This window comes from Bufo bufo, chromosome 3 (assembly GCF_905171765.1).
Source record: "Bufo bufo chromosome 3, aBufBuf1.1, whole genome shotgun sequence".
Lineage (NCBI taxonomy): Eukaryota > Metazoa > Chordata > Amphibia > Anura > Bufonidae > Bufo > Bufo bufo.
Window position 1 is genome coordinate 590963938 of NC_053391.1, and position 18240 is coordinate 590982177.

The following is an 18240-nucleotide window of genomic DNA, read 5'->3' on the forward strand; positions in this document are numbered from 1 at the left end:
AAATGTTATCTGCATGGCTGATCAGTTGCGTGTAATCCTAGCTATTCGCTATGCGTACGGTAAGAGATATTAGATTCATCAGCACAATTCTGGATGGAGAATGTTAGTGAATGATGTTCATTTGCCGCTATCGTCGTTTCCCATCATTACTCTCCCTCACTGGTGATGATCCATTGAGCAGTGGTCCTGCTGTTAATAATCACAGGGCTTTGCTTCTGGCAGCGCATCAGAGACGGAGACAGGTAGAGGCGAACGGCGCTAATTCTTCTTACACACGCTGCTTATATTACCATATCTGAAATGCAGATTTGACTTAAATCTTCCAGATATAACCCAGAATGTAAAGTATCAGTCATGGTGGAAGATAATGTGCTCAGGTTTTTACTAAGGATTGAAAACCCTTTGTGTGATGCACTTAGGGCTCATTCAGACGACCGCGCCGTGTTTTGTGGTTCGCAAATTGCAGATCCACAAAGCATGGATGCCGCCCGTGTGCATTCCGCAATTTGAGGAACGGGCGGAACATTATAGAAATGCCTATTCTTGTTCACAAAACTGACAAGAATAGGACATGTTCTATCTTTTTTGCGGAGCCATGGAACGGAACTACTTTTGCAGCCCCATTGAAATGAATGGGTCCGCACGAACGTGTGAATGAGCCCTTACTTGGAGGTTAGCTCGATGTCTGAGGCTACTCTCTACTTTCCTAATGCATCCATACTCCTCAATTCAAGTGTTTTGGCCCAGGCTTGCATACCTTATTTTACCTTTATGCCTTATGCCATCCAGTAAAAAAAGTGTATCATGGGGTACACGCTTTTTTTCTCAATGGAAGTCAACACATGATGGATGCCACTATATGCCATCTTTGGAATCCTTTGTTAGATACTACACAATGCAGTGTTAAAGTAGCATTTAATGTTATTTTAATAAACTAAGCGATGCGTTCTCTTTATACAGCTGATCATACACCCGGTACCCCCCACCGAACAGCTGTATGAGCGATGCGTTCTCTTTATACAGCTGATCATACACCCGGTACCCCCCACCAAACAGCTGTACGAGCGGTGCGTTCTCTTTATACAGCTGATCATACACCCGGCACCCCCCACCGAACAGCTGTACGAGCGGTGCGTTCTCTTTATACAGGTGATCATACACCCAGCACCCCCCACCGAACAGCTGTACGAGCGGTGCGTTCTCTTTATACAGCTGATCATACATCCGGCACCCCCCACCGAACAGCTGTACTAGCGGTGCGTTCTCTTTATACAGCTGATCATACACCCGGTACCCCCCACCGAACAGCTGTACGAGCGGTGCGTTCTCTTTATACAGCTGATCATACACGCGGCACCCCCCACCGAACAGCTGTACAAGCGATGCGTTCTCTTTATACAGCTGATCATACACCCGGCACCCCCCACCGAACATCTGTACGAGCGATGCATTCTCTTTATACAGCTGATCATACACCCGGCACCCCCCACCGAACAGCTGTACGAGCGATGCGTTCTCTTTATACAGCTGATCATACACCCGGCGCCCCCCACCGAACAGCTGTACGAGCGATGCGTTCTCTTTATACAGCTGATCATACACCCGGCGCCCCCCACCGAACAGCTGTACGAGCGATGCGTTCTCTTTATACAGCTGATCATACACCCGGTACCCCAGCCGAACTGATATTGATGACCTATCCTGAGGATAGGTCATCAATATAGGAAAGGCGGAGAACCCCTTCAATAAAGTCTGTGGTTTATTCCTTGGGACAAAAGGATGGCGCATTCCATGTAACTCTTATGAAGATGATAGGAAGAACATATCTAGTAGAGGATAGGTCAGGCATTCCTATGTCAGACGTTGCTTGCACCTCTCGTACTATAGGCCCCAGAGCCGTCACGTGTATAGCCTTCATGTTGCGGTTTGATACACTTACTGCCGCCGTCCGACTTTGAACTCACATGCCCTTGTGTCACTTTTTCATTTGCATTACAAGGGGTGTCAGAGGTATTGAAATAATATTCCCCAGTGTTTTTGGCCATTACCCTCTGGGCAGTGCCACCTTTGTAGATAAAATGCACGTGTAAGGGTAAAACCTTCTAACTTTATTTATTGTGATGGGATATTTCTCTAGCTCAGTGCGGCAATCCTGTCTGCCGGCTGTTATAGCAGCCATGTCATAATCACAGGTACCATCTATTCAATTAGTTGCAAGCTGAAAGCGTAAAAGGGAAAATCAATTTCTGAACGGCTGGTGGCTCAGGGCAAGGACACACTGAAGGAGACAACGTGCGAGGAAAACATATGAAGCAGCGCAGCATGTGCCTGAACACGGCTCCAGTTCTGAGGGGCCGGACCCAAACCTCTGTGTTTTCAAGCAACAACTCGGAGACTATTTGTTCTCAATGATGAGTATTTATTAGCTGTCATCTCTGCTTTATGTCACACATAAAATATCTTTTCCCTGCAAAACGGTGTCATACAGAAAAGAAAGACAGCATCTCCTAAAATTATTGTCAAGACCGTGCAGCCTGACAATTGCCTTGTCCTGCGTCATTGCAAACGATGGTTTTCCATGGGTAGCACGTGACCAGATTTACTAAGGAGGACACTGAGTATATGAATGGATTATAAGAATTACAGGTCCTTACTAATCTTTACCACTGCAGGGGAAGTAAAATTAAAGGGGCTGCCTGGCAAGGATATATATATATATATATATATATATATATATATATATATATATAAAATTTAAAATGGGCACAAAAAAAGTAATAAAAAAAAAGTAAAACCTTAAAGGGAACCTGTTACCAGTTTTATGGTGTCCTAACTGCAGGCATCCCCTTAGTACAATGAGGGGTCACTTACTTTAATTGACCCAACCCTTTTGCCAAACTCTTTCATTGAACAGCTCCAGTGCATAATGATGAGTCCTGAATATTCATAAGCTCCTGGTATTCTCCGCCCACCTGCTGCTAATTCAGTTGGACCAAGAACTGGCAATCAGTGCCAGGGGGCGGAGAAAGCCGTGAGCTCATGAATATAAGAACTCCTTGGCATGCGCCAGAGCTGTTAGAACCTGTTAGAAACTGCTGACAGATTCCCTTTAACGGTCACCCTGTTCCAGCGCCTTCCTGGGTCCCATGAAAGTCTCTACTTCTTGGCCCATCTTGACACAGGATACATGTAGTGATGGACGAACATCTGCCAGGACGGTTCGCGATCGCGCGAAGGCGATCAAATGTTCGCGAACTGCAAGTTTGCGGCGGGTCCCATTCATTTTAATGGCAGGCGAACCTGAAAAACCTTCAGCTCATATCTGCAGCCAAGAAATAATTACTAGAAGTGCACAAATAGTCCCACAACATGGTCAGTGACATACCAGATGTATTATTCGAATTTGCGATCTCCATAATTTATTTTTTTCAATGCAGAATATCGGCAATATAATTTTCGCGTACGCGCATGCGCAAATGCACTATACAGTACCCAAATGCACTATAAAGAAAGTATATTGGTATATAACACCCCGCTTCAATCAGTTTTTTGGGGGGCGACTGGTATATCACACCAGTAGAAATGATTTGTTCCAATAACGCTTGTCCCTCTATATACCTGCAGTATCGCAGCAGAACCGCACACAACTGCCGCACAATACAAATGCACTATAATATACTTTCTAACATAGAAAGTATATTATAACATTGTACAAGGAAGGCAATCCTTTAGAATATACATAAAGATAAAACGTAGCCTTTAATAATGTTACTATGAGGGTCCATTCACACGTCCGTAAGTGTTTTGCGGATCCGCAAAACACGGACGCCGGCAATGTGCATTCCGCAATTTGTGGACCGCACATCGCCGGCACTATAATAGAAAATGCCTATTCTTGTCTGCAATTGCGGACAAGAATAGGACATGTTCTATTATTTTGCGGAAACGGAACCACAGATGCAGAAATGTGGATCCGCAAATGCGGATGCGGACAGCACATTCCGGCCCCATTGAAAATGAATGGGTCGGCACCCGTTCCGCAAAATTGCAGACCAATTTTGCGGACATGTGAATGGAAAAGATATCCCTCAAAATGAAAATAAATTAAATTATTAAAGTTAAGCAAAAAGCATAGATGTGGTAGGCAATAACAAGTGCTCGGCGGCACTAAATCAGGTGCTCGGTGGCACCAAATCAGAAGCCATATGTCCTACCACAATCCGGGGGGTTCCGGTGCACATCGATGAATCCCGGAGGGAAAGCAAAAAACATCTATCCCTGGGCTAGATGATGATGTGGTATTGAAGGACAGGGTGGGCAAAGAACTGTCCCTGATATTGCCCTACAGGGGGGTGCTATTCTGGCCCTGATAGCCTAACCACAGACCACCCGCCCTGATAAGAGCGACCCCGTCCGGAACCTTACCCTATATAAAAATGGGCCTAGTAAGCCCCTAGCCCCCTGACTTCCAGGTGATCACTATATAGATCTATGTGTTTTTGACTCATTATAAAAGTATATTATAAGTATATCGCACCCCTCTGTGTATCACACCTATCAATAGCACACCTATACCAGTCCTTAAAAGGACTTTTGTGGCCCTATTAGCTAACGTTTGGTGTCCCTAACAGCCTGTCCCTGCTCCACACAGCAACCTCTCCCTACACTGGCAAAACACTGAATGTAAAATGGCGGCCAGATCAGGTTTATTTATAAGGTAGGGGGTATGTCCATGTGCTGAAACGTCTCAATTGGCTGTCCTGTACCACCTGATGGATGTGTCATAGGTCAAAGTTCTTCACAATGTAAAAGAATATGGCGGGCGTGAATTTCTCTATATGTTCGCATGTTCGGCGAATCGCTAACACGCAAAGTTTTCTGCGAAACGACTGTCGGGCAAACTGCAAGGCCATCTCTAGATACATGAATGCTCAGCCGATCACTGGCTGCCTTGGTGACTGAGCTGTCATATTTCAGTCTTAAGAGAGACCAGGAAGTAGAGGGACTAGGAGCATCCAAAGTAGACAACCTGTTTCAGTGAAATGTTTATGCTTTGTTGCACTTAAAGGGGTTGTGTTACAAAGTATATTCTATATTTTTCGAACCAGCACCTGGATCTGAATACTTTTGTAATTGCATGTAACTAAAAATTTTGTTTAGCCACTTAACTATTCAATAAAATGTATCTGTATGGCGCCACCTGGTGCTTGTTCTTTTCCTTATTTTTTTGTCAGTCTCACTCAGCTGGTCAAATGTGCTCAGTTTAAATTTTCAACTGCCACCAGTTATATATTGTTAGAAGCTGTGGCAGTTACAGGGAGAGAGCTCAAGCAGAAAGGACACACCCCAGAGCTGCCAGATTGAAGATATTCTAGCAGAGCAATGGAGAGATCTCTGGATCCATGTGAGGTACAGGGCTGGTTCTAGCTGTGTTAGAAAGGTGCTATAAGATGTCTCATTTTCATATTTGACATTAGTCATGACATAACCCCTTTAAATCAACATGTATTCTAGGTAAAATAGTTCTTAAATGAGCAGTTATAGTTCTGTTAGGGTACGGTCACAAGTAGCGCTTGAGTTGCAGTTAAAACTATGATGCAGTTCTGATGCAGTTTTTACAGGTAAGGCTACTTTCACACTAGTGTTTTTACTGGATCCGGCAGGGATCAGCAAAAACGCTTCCGTTACTGATAATACAACCGTCTGCATCCATTATGAACGGATCCGGTTGTATTATCTTTAACATAGCCAAGACGGATCCTTCATGAAGCCCTTTGAAAGTTAATGGAGGACGGATCCATTTTATTTTGTGGCAGATTGTGTCAGAGAAAACGGATCCGTCCCCATTGACTTGCATTGGGGGTCATGCTGGATCCGTCTTGCTCCACATCCCAGGACAGAAAGCAAACTACAACATGTTGCGGTTTTCTCTCCGGTATGGGAAAGCAACTAAACGGAACAGAATGCATTTTGGAGCACTCCGTTCTGTTCAGTTCAGTTCTGTCCCCATTGACAATGAATGGAGACTAAACTGAAGCGTTTTTTCCGTTGTCAAGCCCCTGTGACGGATCTCAATACCGGAAAACTAAAACGCTAGTGTGAAAGTAGCCTAAAACTTGCTAAACAAATGTATTTCACCTCAACCGTGTTAAGAACTGTATCAAAACTTTCATTTCCGATACAATTTTAACCTCACCTCTACTGCTATGTGTGAGCCCATCCTTATACTCTTTGTTATGAAACACCTGGCCTTTGTGAACTCTTGTAACCATTTTTGTTAATTTTTTCAATGCATTTTGAAAAAATGAATCATCTTAATAAAAATATCCTAACTTTTGGTGCCTACAGCTTCTTAATAGACCTATGTGTCTCCATGGCTACAGACTACAAACAGACCCACTGTGCAGTCTGATCCTGTAATTGCACGTTTTGACCTTTCATCTGTGTCCTCTTTTACTGCCAGAGGGGAAAATGACAGTAATAACAATAATAACACACAGCTGCAGAAGTGGGCTACACACAGGATATGTCTAGAGCAGGTAACCATGGAGACACATAAATCTTCGTTAGAGCTATGTACAAAAATGGTTGGATATTTTTAATCCAGACAGTGCCCCTTTGCGACTTTTTTGTAGTCATATACAACTCAAAGTTAATGTTGTAAATTAGGATTAGAACAATGCAAACATTTGGGGATACAGTGTTTTAATGGAACTCTTTATACCCTGTTTTCTAGTAGAATAAAACATCTTTCCCTAATAAAGTACATTCCAAAAATTTACAAAAATGACATCTCTTTCCCTAAACTAAACCACCACGACAGTTACTCTTTAAGAACCAAAGGGTCATGCATGTTGAAATCCAACTGTCCAATCCTTTTTTCCCCAACACCTGACATTGGGAGAAAAGTTGAGACTCCATCATACCCCAGATGGTCGGCCGGTCATGCACAAAATAGGTTAAGCCAACTATTATCTAATATGTGTGGACAGCTTTACAAAACAGCTTACTCTGTTCTGGCTCATAGAGTGGGGCCCCATTCGGAGGACCTCCCTTTGTGATATCATATGTCCTAAGAGGACCGGGATGTCTTCATTGGACAACTTTTTTAAAGGAATATGATAGAGTGTATGATTTTGGGACTCTCTGGATACGGAAGTAATATGTCAGCCAAAATAAGACATTCTCTTGAACAGCTCGGTATAAACCTACAAATAAAAAAATATATATATATAAAGTCTCTATGTGGCTCAATATTTTGCATAACCGATTGTCTTTCTCTTAGCAGTTCTTTCTATGTGACAGAATTATTGTGGGGGTTTTTTTTATTCGCCTCCTATTTTCACAATATGACTGAGATAAATAGAGTTTTTTCATCTTATTTTTTTTCCAATGATGTCATCCCAACTCCTTTCACAGCAAAATGAATTAAATTTCAGGCCTCTTCCCCTCTGGAGAGTTTATTTTCGCATTTCATTTTCTCCTTCACTGGTCTTTTTTATGCCCCAGGCTGCCTGAGGTTGGAAAATAAACTCAGGTAAAGTAGAATTTTTTTTTTTTTTTCTAATGGTAAAATGCTTAAAGGGACATAAGGGAGATTAAGTATTTGAATCCAGAGAATCGCCGTACAGTAAGTTGCAGAATCTGTAATTAATTTTAATGACGAAGAACTGGTAGATTCCCATCTCAATAACTAGCCGTCTACGGAGGATATAGGAAGGATGGAACATTATTACTCTTTCGTGCACAACGCCAAGGAAATAATTAGCCCTTACCCAGTTGTGCTTATTTTTGGAGATTCATCCTTACTATAGCTAAAGGCAAATTTAGTGGTTTTTAAATAACTCTCCCTAAAGGGATTATGCCTTGATTGACGTAAAAAGATTTTTTTTAATCAGATGACAATCCCTTTCTAACAAAGCTAAAACCAGCCATGGAACCTGAGATCTCCCCATTCATTTCTTCAATTGCTCTGCTAGATTCTTTTCAGGCTGGCAGCTCAGGGGATTTATCAGGCGGTGTGTCCTTTCTGCTGTAGCTCTTTCCCTGTAACTGACACAGCTTTTAATGGAACATGTGACTGGTGGCTGTTGAGGATTTAAACTGAGCGCGTGCGACCACCTCAGTGAGGTGGACAAGCAATAAGGAAAAGAACAGCAGGTGGTGCTATACAGATATATTTTATTGAATAGCTCTCTAATTACATCCAATTACAAAAGTGTTTAGACCGAAGTGCTGTTTTGAAAAATGTAGGATATGTTTTATAGCACAGGTCTATAGTGGTTTATAAAAATCCCTGTCTAATTTTAATTGTAAAGATCTGTAGTAGGCGGTTCTGTACTATAGAAAGCCTCATGTAAACCAAAGAGCCGTGTGTGGGAGGCGAATAGTGACACAAGGAGTCTTTTTGGCTTTGTACTACAACCTTATGGTGCTTCTGTGCTGCACCAAGAAGCAATGCTTCAACGTCATATTCAGACAATGACTGTAGGAATTTTCAACTTCTGGAGAACAACAACTGGAGAACTGGTGGTTTCACAGAGTTTCTGTCGTAACCCAAGTTGTGAGAGTAGAAGTATTTTACCCATTACAGCCCCCATCCTGATGTAGTAGCCTTGTTCTGTTGACTTCCCATTTTATTGTCTTCCGAGCAATTCTTCTTTCTCGGTTTCTTGCTGACAGAATATCATTAAATTCAAAGTGTTGGTTTTCTCTAAAGGAAGGATGAGCTCTAAATGCTCAAAACAGCGGCGAGGTCAAGAGATCAGCAGAAAGGGTTTAGTTCATCATGTCCTAAATCCCCATTAGATTGATCCCAAAATAAATAAATAAATCTCTAAAATGCGCCTTGGAAGCGTTAAATGTGCAGTAAAGGTGATTGACACTGAGAGCAGAATCCTGGATTTTCCTGACATCGAGCGGGTGATAAAACCTTTAGCAAAATGTTGGAATAAAAGTATGCTTCTTACAAGTTGGGTTTTTGAAAATCTCCTAATTGGACCTGTCAGCTCTTCCAACATGCCTATTTTTAGTAAATATGTACTTGCATTTCCCATAAAATAACAATTCTAGATGATCTTTCCTTTGAACTATCCTTTGTGCTGTTACTGTTATTTCTCCTGTATATGGCTAGGATAAGCCATCAGTGTCAGACAGGTGCAGATCCCACCTCTGGACCCCATTCCTATCTCCAGAACAGAACTCCTGAAGTGAAGGTAAGCACTGGCTCGGCTATTCCCAGCAAGTCCACAGCAGTGAATGGAGTGGTGGCCATGCATGCATGGTGTGCTCTCCATTTACTGCTATGGGAGTTCAGAAAATAGCTTGATTTTTTTAGGAGGTCGCGTAGCAGTGGATGGAGTGCGCACTGCACATGCACGGCCACATCTCCTTTGACCACTATGGGACTGCTGGAAATAGTCGGGCTGGTGCTCACCTTCACTTCGAGAGCTCCGTTCTGGAGATAGGAATGGGTTCCAGAGGTACGGTAGGACCGGCACCTATCTGAGCCAGTGCTCAGCTATTTTTGGAATTCCCTTAGCAGTGAATGGAGGGTGGCCATGCATGTGTGGTGTGCTTTCCTTCACTTCGGGGGGCCTTGTTCTGGAGATAGTAGGGGTCTCAGAGGTGGAACTCACACCTATCTGACATTCATGACATATCCTAGCAATATGCCAATCATTGCTTGAAATGGAAATACCCCTTTACACAGTATGTGTCCCTACACACTCTGACACTGTCCAATCAGTGCTGTTAGTATCAAAGTGTGTACAACATACCTTTTGACAAGGGCAATGATAACACCCAGTTGTCTATTTATACATTTCCAGGTACTAGAGTAATGGCACAGTTGTAAGAAAAGATGCTCTTAGTAGACAGTCTTTGTCTGTGTCTTCTTTTGTGGTGATCCAACTAAGAACACTGTGGAGTAAATTGATCTCAGTACAAGCAGTAGATTTCATGTGATGAGTGCATACACAGATTTGTACAAGGTGAACATTGTCTTGTATTTGTCCTCTATGGACAAATGATTTGCAAGTCAAATGCATATTACGAAAACTGCCTGCGCTCATATATACCAATTAGGCTTTCAGTCATTGTAATTACCTTCTGTGTCTCTTCTTTATCTACAGCCTGAAGTACATGGTGAAGCAACTTGAGAATGGAGAGGTCAACATTGTGGAACTGAAGAAGAATTTGGAGTACACAGCTTCATTGCTGGAAGCAGTATATATTGACGAGACAAGGTGAGACTTTCCCATTAATCACTTGCATACTTCACTGCTTAATGAGTAGGCTACACGGTGTCTCCGATAAAGAATGGTAGGTCAGTTTGCTTCCAACGTCAGTCACTAGCAGTAAAGGGGAAGACAGCCATCAATAAATGTTTTCCAGTGTTTCTACATTTAGCTTAGAGGGAATGCAAATGAGCTCTGCCTCTAATGCCACCAGATGTAAGGCAGCTATCCTATAAGTCAGAGTTTGACTTTTTGAACAGGCCTTAAGACATGACTTGGATAATAATTAAGCCAGAATCTCATCTGCAGACAGCTGTTATCAGTGTGATTGCCCCTCTTAAGAGCAGAGCACTTGCATAACTGGGTGAGAGGCCTAGGTTAGGATTTGGGAATACTATATCTCCTTATAGGGAGCACCAGAATTCCAATGGATTGTTGCCTGGAATACCTCCTCATGCCATCTCCGTAAGGAGATATAGTATTCCCCAAATCATTACATTTAGCTTGTGAGGATAGTTTTACAATAGAAATTCTAATGAATCCAAGATTATTAGATCAACAGATCATTGAACTGGCCTTCATGTTTTATCCTAATTTATATTACCAGGGCATAGACCATTAATAGTAATTGTGCAACAATAAAAATTTGAATTTCGTTGGTGGAGAAAAATATAACATATCTCATAATGAGTGGAAAAATTCTAGATTGTAAAAAATATTCATTCCTTAAGACGGAGCAAAGTATCGATTTGGCAACTTCTGCTTTTTTTGGAACTTGGTAGGAGCTGTCACAATGGTCAGGTTTTATAAAAATACATTGAGCTACACAATTTGGGAAATGTAATGCATCTCTGACACCTTAGCTGCCAGCTTTGTGTAATGCCATGCTGTTAAATGACATCACAAGTCAAGCAAAATTGACATTTTTTATAGACAAAAAAAATAGATTTGCAGAAAAGTTGCACAACTCTTAAATTTCAGCCTTAGACTTTCCTCAGAGAAGCTGATACTGTTGAACGAAAGTAGGACAATATCAGAGTCACAGTTTCTTTTAATTCTGCTAGTTATTTTAACAAATTGCTATCACAAAAATACATTAAAAATTCTTTGAATTTGATTTGTTGTTGCCTTTGTGATATTAAGTGTTATATTCTTCATTTACAGGCAAATTCTAGATACAGAAGATGAGCTCAAGGAAATCCGTTCAGATTGTGTTCCCTCTGAGGTCAGAGACTGGTTGGCATCTACATTCACACAGCAGACACGGGCAACTGGTCGACGGTCTGAGGAAAAGCCCAGATTCCGTAGCATTGTACATGCTGTACAAGCTGGGATTTTCGTAGAACGGTATTATACCTTTGCAACTTTAATAAAACTTTGTTGTTTGGCAAAATAAAATACATACAGTGGCCCCTCAAGTTACAAATTAATTGGTTCAGGGACAACCGTTGTTTGTTGAAGCCACTGTAACCTGAGTCCATAACTCTATGGAAAAACAGTAATTGGTTCTAAAGCCCCAAATGTCATACCGAGATAAAAGAAAATGAATATCTAAGAAAAATAAGCAGATAACTAAGACAGATAAAAGTCTGTCCTCAGCTGTCCTCAGATGACATCCACATTAGGAGCTCATCCTGGCTCTGTACAGGGGACAGTACATGTAGTACCTCACTTAACTGAAAAGAGGTTCTACTACATAGCCAAGGTGTTTACCAGACAAATTACCACGTTGCTTGGTTAGATCTGAGCAGGGACGTGCAGACATTTTGAAGGGCAGGGGCTTAAGTAAAAATAAAAGGGCACTTGTCATAATTTGAAAAAATTGTTTGTACCACGAAGCTTACTTTTCTAGAAGTCCACATACATGATACAACACTGTCTGCTCCATACATGATGCCACATGGGGGGAAACTTCCATATTGTTTTGTGGTGGCGGACAGAAAATAATGTGGTGCTTATAGAACAGGCTACACAGTGTAGAGGTATACTGTATATTGTGTGGCACAGTGTATGCTGTGTATAACAAACATATTTCACATGAAACTTACAATTATTTGGTTGGGCCCTTGGGGATCTCGGACACCACTTTGGCTGGGGGACTCGGTGGAGCTGATGTGTTTTATCCTAATGAGAAAGATTTCATAATAAGGATTTGGGGAAGGGGCAGAGGGATAGCAGAGCAGGGAGAGGCTGGTGCTGCTACTAGGGGGTCATACTATGTGGGAGTAATAAAGCCCACCATAATGCCCCCCCCCCCAGAAGTAATAATTCTTCTTATAATAGACAGTGCAATAAATACCCCCTTGTAATGCCCCCAGTTGAGCTAATGTTTCCATAGTGCCCCCATAATGTGCCAGTATTAAATAACCCTGTATAGTGCCTCTAGTAAATGCCCCATAGTGCTCCTCTTCCCCCTTCCTCCTAGTGCCCCCATAATGTACCAGTATAAAATGCCCCTATATAGTGCCCCAGTGGATGCCCTCAGTGTCCCCTATAATTTGCAAGCATAAAATACCCCTTCTTAGTGCCCCCCGGAGATGACCCCATAGTACTACTCTCCCCCCTTCCCCATAGTACCCACCATAATGTGTCCCAGTATGAAATGCCACTGTACAAAACCCTCCATATAACATGCCCCTTTTTTGTGGCCTCAGTAGATGCCCCTATAGTGCCCACCAATAATGTGCCGGCAAGAAGTGCCCCCATAGTGCCACCTAATAATGTGCCAGTAAAAATTGCCCCCAATGATGCCCCCCGGCCTTAATGTCACATTACTCCCCCTCCATCCATGTCACATTTCTCCCCCTCCATGTTACATTAATCCCTCTTTTTTACATCACCCCCTTCGTGTCACATTTCTTCCCCCCCCCTCCATGGCAGCACTCCCCCCCCCAATAGCACATTTCTCCCCCTCCATGGGCCTGGCAGCAGCACATCTTACCCCCCTTCCCCTCAATGGCACATTTCTCCCCCTCCATGGGCCTGGCAGCGCAGTAGCACATCTTACCCCCCCCTCCATGGCACATTTCTCCCCCTCCATGGGCCTGGCAGCAGCACATCTTCCCAACCCCCCACGGTACATTTCTCCCCCGACCCCCTCCATGATGGAACAGTGGTAGTGGCACTCACAGACGAGCACGACACAAGCTCACTCACAGACCAGTGAGCAGTCACAGTCAACTCAGCTCCAGACTCCCTGCGCGCCGCCCCACGTGACTACTACTGACTGAGTGACCCTCACTGCAGCGCTGAACACTGCTGCCCGGCACACGCAGGCGCCCGGCAATTGCGCAAGTGAAAAAAAAAAGGGCATTAAAAGGGCAGAAGGGGGCAGGGGCTCAAGCCCCCTTTGAGCCCTATGTGTGCACGTCCCTGGATCTGAGTCTTAGGTGTTGTATGTTGAGTCTGGTTTCAACTTATGAACAACCAGGAAAAAAATTTGTATGCTGAAAATATTGTATCTTGAGGGACTACCTTACAGTCATACATCTCTAAAAGATCACCTAATTTTAAAGACCAGATTTCAGTTCCAGCTAAATTATCGGAATGTTCCTTGAGAAAACAACCCCATAGAATACTACTTTTTAGCACAATATTGGGTGGTTGCATCAAAGAGGTTTTTCAGTATATATAAAGAGAGAGAGAGAGAACTCTTCGCATCACAATTAACAATGCTGTGATCCCAATTCTATATATTTTCTTATATTATAGTTAATTTGGTCAAGAGTTACATTAAATCAGCCTGGCATATAATAATGAATATATAAGTGTATGGTGTTGTGACAAAAAGTGAGTTATCCTTTAAAAGGGTTTTGCCATGTGTTAAAGGGAATGTATCACCAGAAAATGATCTGTTGTTTAAATCAAGTTTTCATGTAAAGATTTTCTGGTTATGTTATTTTTCATTTAAATATCACAAATATTTTAAGAAATTCTAGAATCCTGCAGTTTTCGGACTGGCAACTAAGCCTAACAGTAGGTACCACTTCCTGGTCTGTACTGATATAGATTACACAGGATCCACCATTCACAATAGGTGATATAACAGCTTATCTACTCCCTCCTGACCTCTGCACAGGTCACAGAGCATGGCTAGAGAGTCCCCTCCAGTCTATTGTGTCTATGGTCCGTGGTGACTGCTGTAAAGCATAACTCTAAATGTTGTTAACAACAGCTCAGGCATATTTATTTTCCGGAAATAGAATAAAAAAATCAGAAAATAAAAACACATCTGGATTTAACGTGCAGAAAAAACTATCCGTGACATGTTCACTTTAAAGCTATCCACTGTCCACAGGATAGGGGATAACTAACTAATCAATTGAAGGAACCCCCACTGATCAGATGAACAGGGGTCCCATTTCCCTGTCTGGATGTCGAGCATGCTCCCTCTCAGTTACTATAAATTAAAAATATTCTACATTTCAGAAGGTTTAGGCTCTGTTCACATCTGCAGCTTGGCGTCAGCTCACTGCACTGCGCTGGATCCGGTGCATGGCGGATGCCAGTGGCGCCCCACAGACTTGGTCCATCAGGGTTCCATCAAGGTGTATGTTATTTTGAGGGAAGTGTTGAAACTAACAGAAGCTAAGAATGGGACCCTTGATCCAGATGTGAACATAGCCTTAGTTGTGTAGTATTCTGTTGTACATAGTGTGCTCACATGCATTTAACATCCATATACGTATATCTTTTCAATAAATGTGTTTTTGCTTTGTTCAGAATGTTTCGGAGAACATACACAGCCGTCGGACCAAACTACTCGGCAGCTATTGTTAACAGCTTAAAGGTAAAGTACACCTCATCCAGTATAAAAGTACACAGAAGAACGCGACTAACGAGATACCCAACCAAAGGGGAACCCCTGAATCTTTTCTACTTTTGGTCAACCCCAACTGCCATTTCTGTCTTAGGCTACTTTCACACTAGCATTCGGGGCTCCGCTTGTGAGCTCCGTTTGAAGGGTCACACAAGCGGCCCCGAACGCATCCGTACTGCCCCAATGCATTCTGAGTGGATCCGCTCAGAATGCATCAGTCTGGCAGCGTTCAGCCTCCGCTCCGCTCAGCAAGCGGACAGCGTTCGGGTGTCCGCCTGGCCGTGCGGAGCCAAACGGATCCGTCCAGACTTACAATGTAAGTCAATGGGGACGGATCCGTTTGAAGTTGACACAATATGGCTCAATTTTCAAACTAATCCGTCCCCTATTGACTTTCAATGTAAAGTCTGGACGGATCCGTCTGAACTACTTTCACACTTAGAATTTTTTTTAAACTATAATGCAGACGGATCCGTACTGAACGGATCCAAACGTCTGCATTATAGGAGCGGATCCGTCTGTGCAGACACCAGACAGACCCGCTCTGAACGCAAGTGTGAAAGTAGCCTTACAGAAGGGCAGATATTTCTATATTTTGGCCAAGCATCTATGAAGTGGCTGAAATCAGTATGCTGTCCCTACAGTAAGGGTACCAGCAGATTATATGTGTTTTTTTCTGCGTGGATTTTCATGCGGAAAAACTGCAGCGTAATACAGTACTAACACAGTGAATATGATTTGACAAATCTCATGTACACTTAGATTTTTTACTTCCGTGCGGAAATTTACCTGCTGTACAGATTTTAAGATCTGCAGCATGTCAATTGTTTGTGCGATTCTGCACCTTCTGTAGAGCGGTTTTCCCCATAGATTTCAATGTTTTTTTTGTTTTTATTTTACATAGACTGCAAATCCTCAACTAAAAATGCATAAAAACTGCACCAAAACAACAATAAATTATGCTGATTAATGTGCGGTTTTGGTGCAGATTTCATGTGGATTTTCTGTATACAAATCTGCACAGTCTGCAGGTAGCCTAAGGACACCTGCACACATTGCGGAATATGTGCAGTTTTTCCACGTGCGGTGCATTGCTTATAGCACAGACCTGTCACTTACTAGTAGGAGGAACGCCCGGCCGGTCACAGACATCGCAGGTAAGTATAATGCTTCTAAAATTGCTAAGTAACCATGGCAGCCAGGACTGCAGTAGCGTCCTGGCTGCCATGGTAACCGATCGGAGCCCCAGCGATTAAACTGGGACTCCGATCGGAACTCTCTGCTGCCACCAATAATGGGGGGGGGGGTGTTTTTAATTAGGGGGGGAGAGGGGAGGCCGCACTGGCCACCAATGAATATAATACTGGGGAGGGAGGGAGGGGAGGCCGCACTGGCCACCAATGAATATAATATTGGGGAGGGAGGGAGGGGAGGCCGCACTGGCCACCAATGAATATAATATTGGGGAGGGAGGGGGGCCGCACTGGCCACCAATGAATATAATACTGGGGAGGGAGGGAGGGGGGCCGCACTGGCCACCAATGAATATAATACTGGGGAGGGGGGCCGCACTGGCCAACAATGAATATAATACTGGGGAGAGAGGGGGGCACCTGAGGGGTTAATTGTGCGGATCACAGCCCCCTGTAAGAGATCGGGTGCTGCCAGGCAGCAGGGGGAAGTTATGTCCACAGTTCTTATTATATTCTAACTTTAAGCGTCCCCATCACTATGGGAACGCCTCTGTGTTAGAATATACTGTCGGATCTGAGTTTTCAGATGGATCTGCGGATCCGTCTGTGCGAAAGTAGCCTACGGACACGGATAACGCGGATGACAATCTTGTGCGCCTCCGTGTTTTTTCACGGACCCATTGAGTTGAATGGGTCCGCGAACCGTTGTCCGTCAAAAAAATAGGACAGGTCCTATTTTTTTGACGGACAGCAAACACGGATCACGGACGCGGATGATAAACGGTGCATTTTCCGAGTTTTCAACGGACCCATTGAGAGTCAATGGGTCCGCAGAAAATCACGGAAAACGGAACAACGGACGTTTGCGTTTTTTTGCTGCGGATTTCACTCTTTTCAATCGAAGGGTGAAATGTACAGCAAAACTGCATCAAATACTGCACCATAAACCGCTGTTAGACTTTGCAGATTTTGGTTTGGATATGGCGCAGAAATGCACATAAATCCGCACAGAAATCCACACCAAAACCACACATAAATCTGTACTATCTTTCGTGCTTTGGGTGCGTTTTTGCACAACGGTCGTGTGCATGAGGCCTAATTGTGAGAGTTCTGGCTGTTTTCTGGGGAAGTCTTAAACATGAATCTCCAGGGGTGCAGCGAACCCTAGGTGAAAAATTCTTATTTTATAACATATATTAGGGATTTACATACAAAACTCCTGATATAACGTCATTCTTGTAATCCTAATGTACGCAATTCCACATGTCAGCAGCATTGTAAACCTTTCAGCAGACCATAGGAACTGCATTCAGAAAATACTGTGGCATGGAGAATATATAATTGTCTGCCGGGCAATATCAGATTGCTCCTTTTTAAAAGTAAAAGTTCCAGTAATAACATTATATTAGTGGATTGCTATTTTTACAGTGTTCCCATGAATATATGCCAAGTGTGCTCCCAGATTACATCTGAATGAGAGGCTGAATATTTTTGTACTCGACTTGGTTATGTGGGAAATACAGAAAGAGACAAGTTTTGCAATTGGCAGCTTTATATACCATACACTATACTAATGTGCACGATGGAGTCCCAGCGCCCATACCCCCCCTTATTAGACATATATAGCATGTGACATCCTTTAAAGAGGATCAGTCAGCAATCCTGATTTCTATTCTCCATATAATAACAATTCTGTACCATCTTTTCTTAGAACTCTGTGTTCCACTTTTCCTCTGCTATTCCTCCCGAAAATGTATGAAGAAATTGACAATTGGATGTTAATATTCCCTCTGAAAGGGGTGTATCAGTTTGAACAGACAGTGTCAGAGTTTGGACATTCACATCCTTTTGACAACAGGAAGATACGTAACACCCGGTTGTCACTTTACTTTTCCAGGAGAAATAATAAGGAAAGGCATAATGCAGTGCTCTAAATAAAATAAAAAAATATTTTATAGGAAATGCAGGTATTTACTAAAATAGAAATGTC

At 42.9% G+C, this 18240-nt stretch overlaps 1 protein-coding gene across 4 annotated transcripts in view; it reads left to right on the forward strand.

The window, feature by feature from the left end:
* The window catches only part of PDE1B (phosphodiesterase 1B), a 382256-nt gene that overhangs the window by 288296 nt on the left and 75720 nt on the right, over positions 1 to 18240 (forward strand). For all 4 annotated transcript variants that reach the window (XM_040425861.1, XM_040425860.1, XM_040425863.1 and 1 more), the window contains 3 exons: positions 10134 to 10247; positions 11403 to 11585; positions 14961 to 15027. In XM_040425861.1, the coding sequence (XP_040281795.1) occupies positions 10134 to 10247; positions 11403 to 11585; positions 14961 to 15027 (364 nt within the window). The remainder of the gene's footprint in view (positions 1 to 10133; positions 10248 to 11402; positions 11586 to 14960; positions 15028 to 18240) is intronic.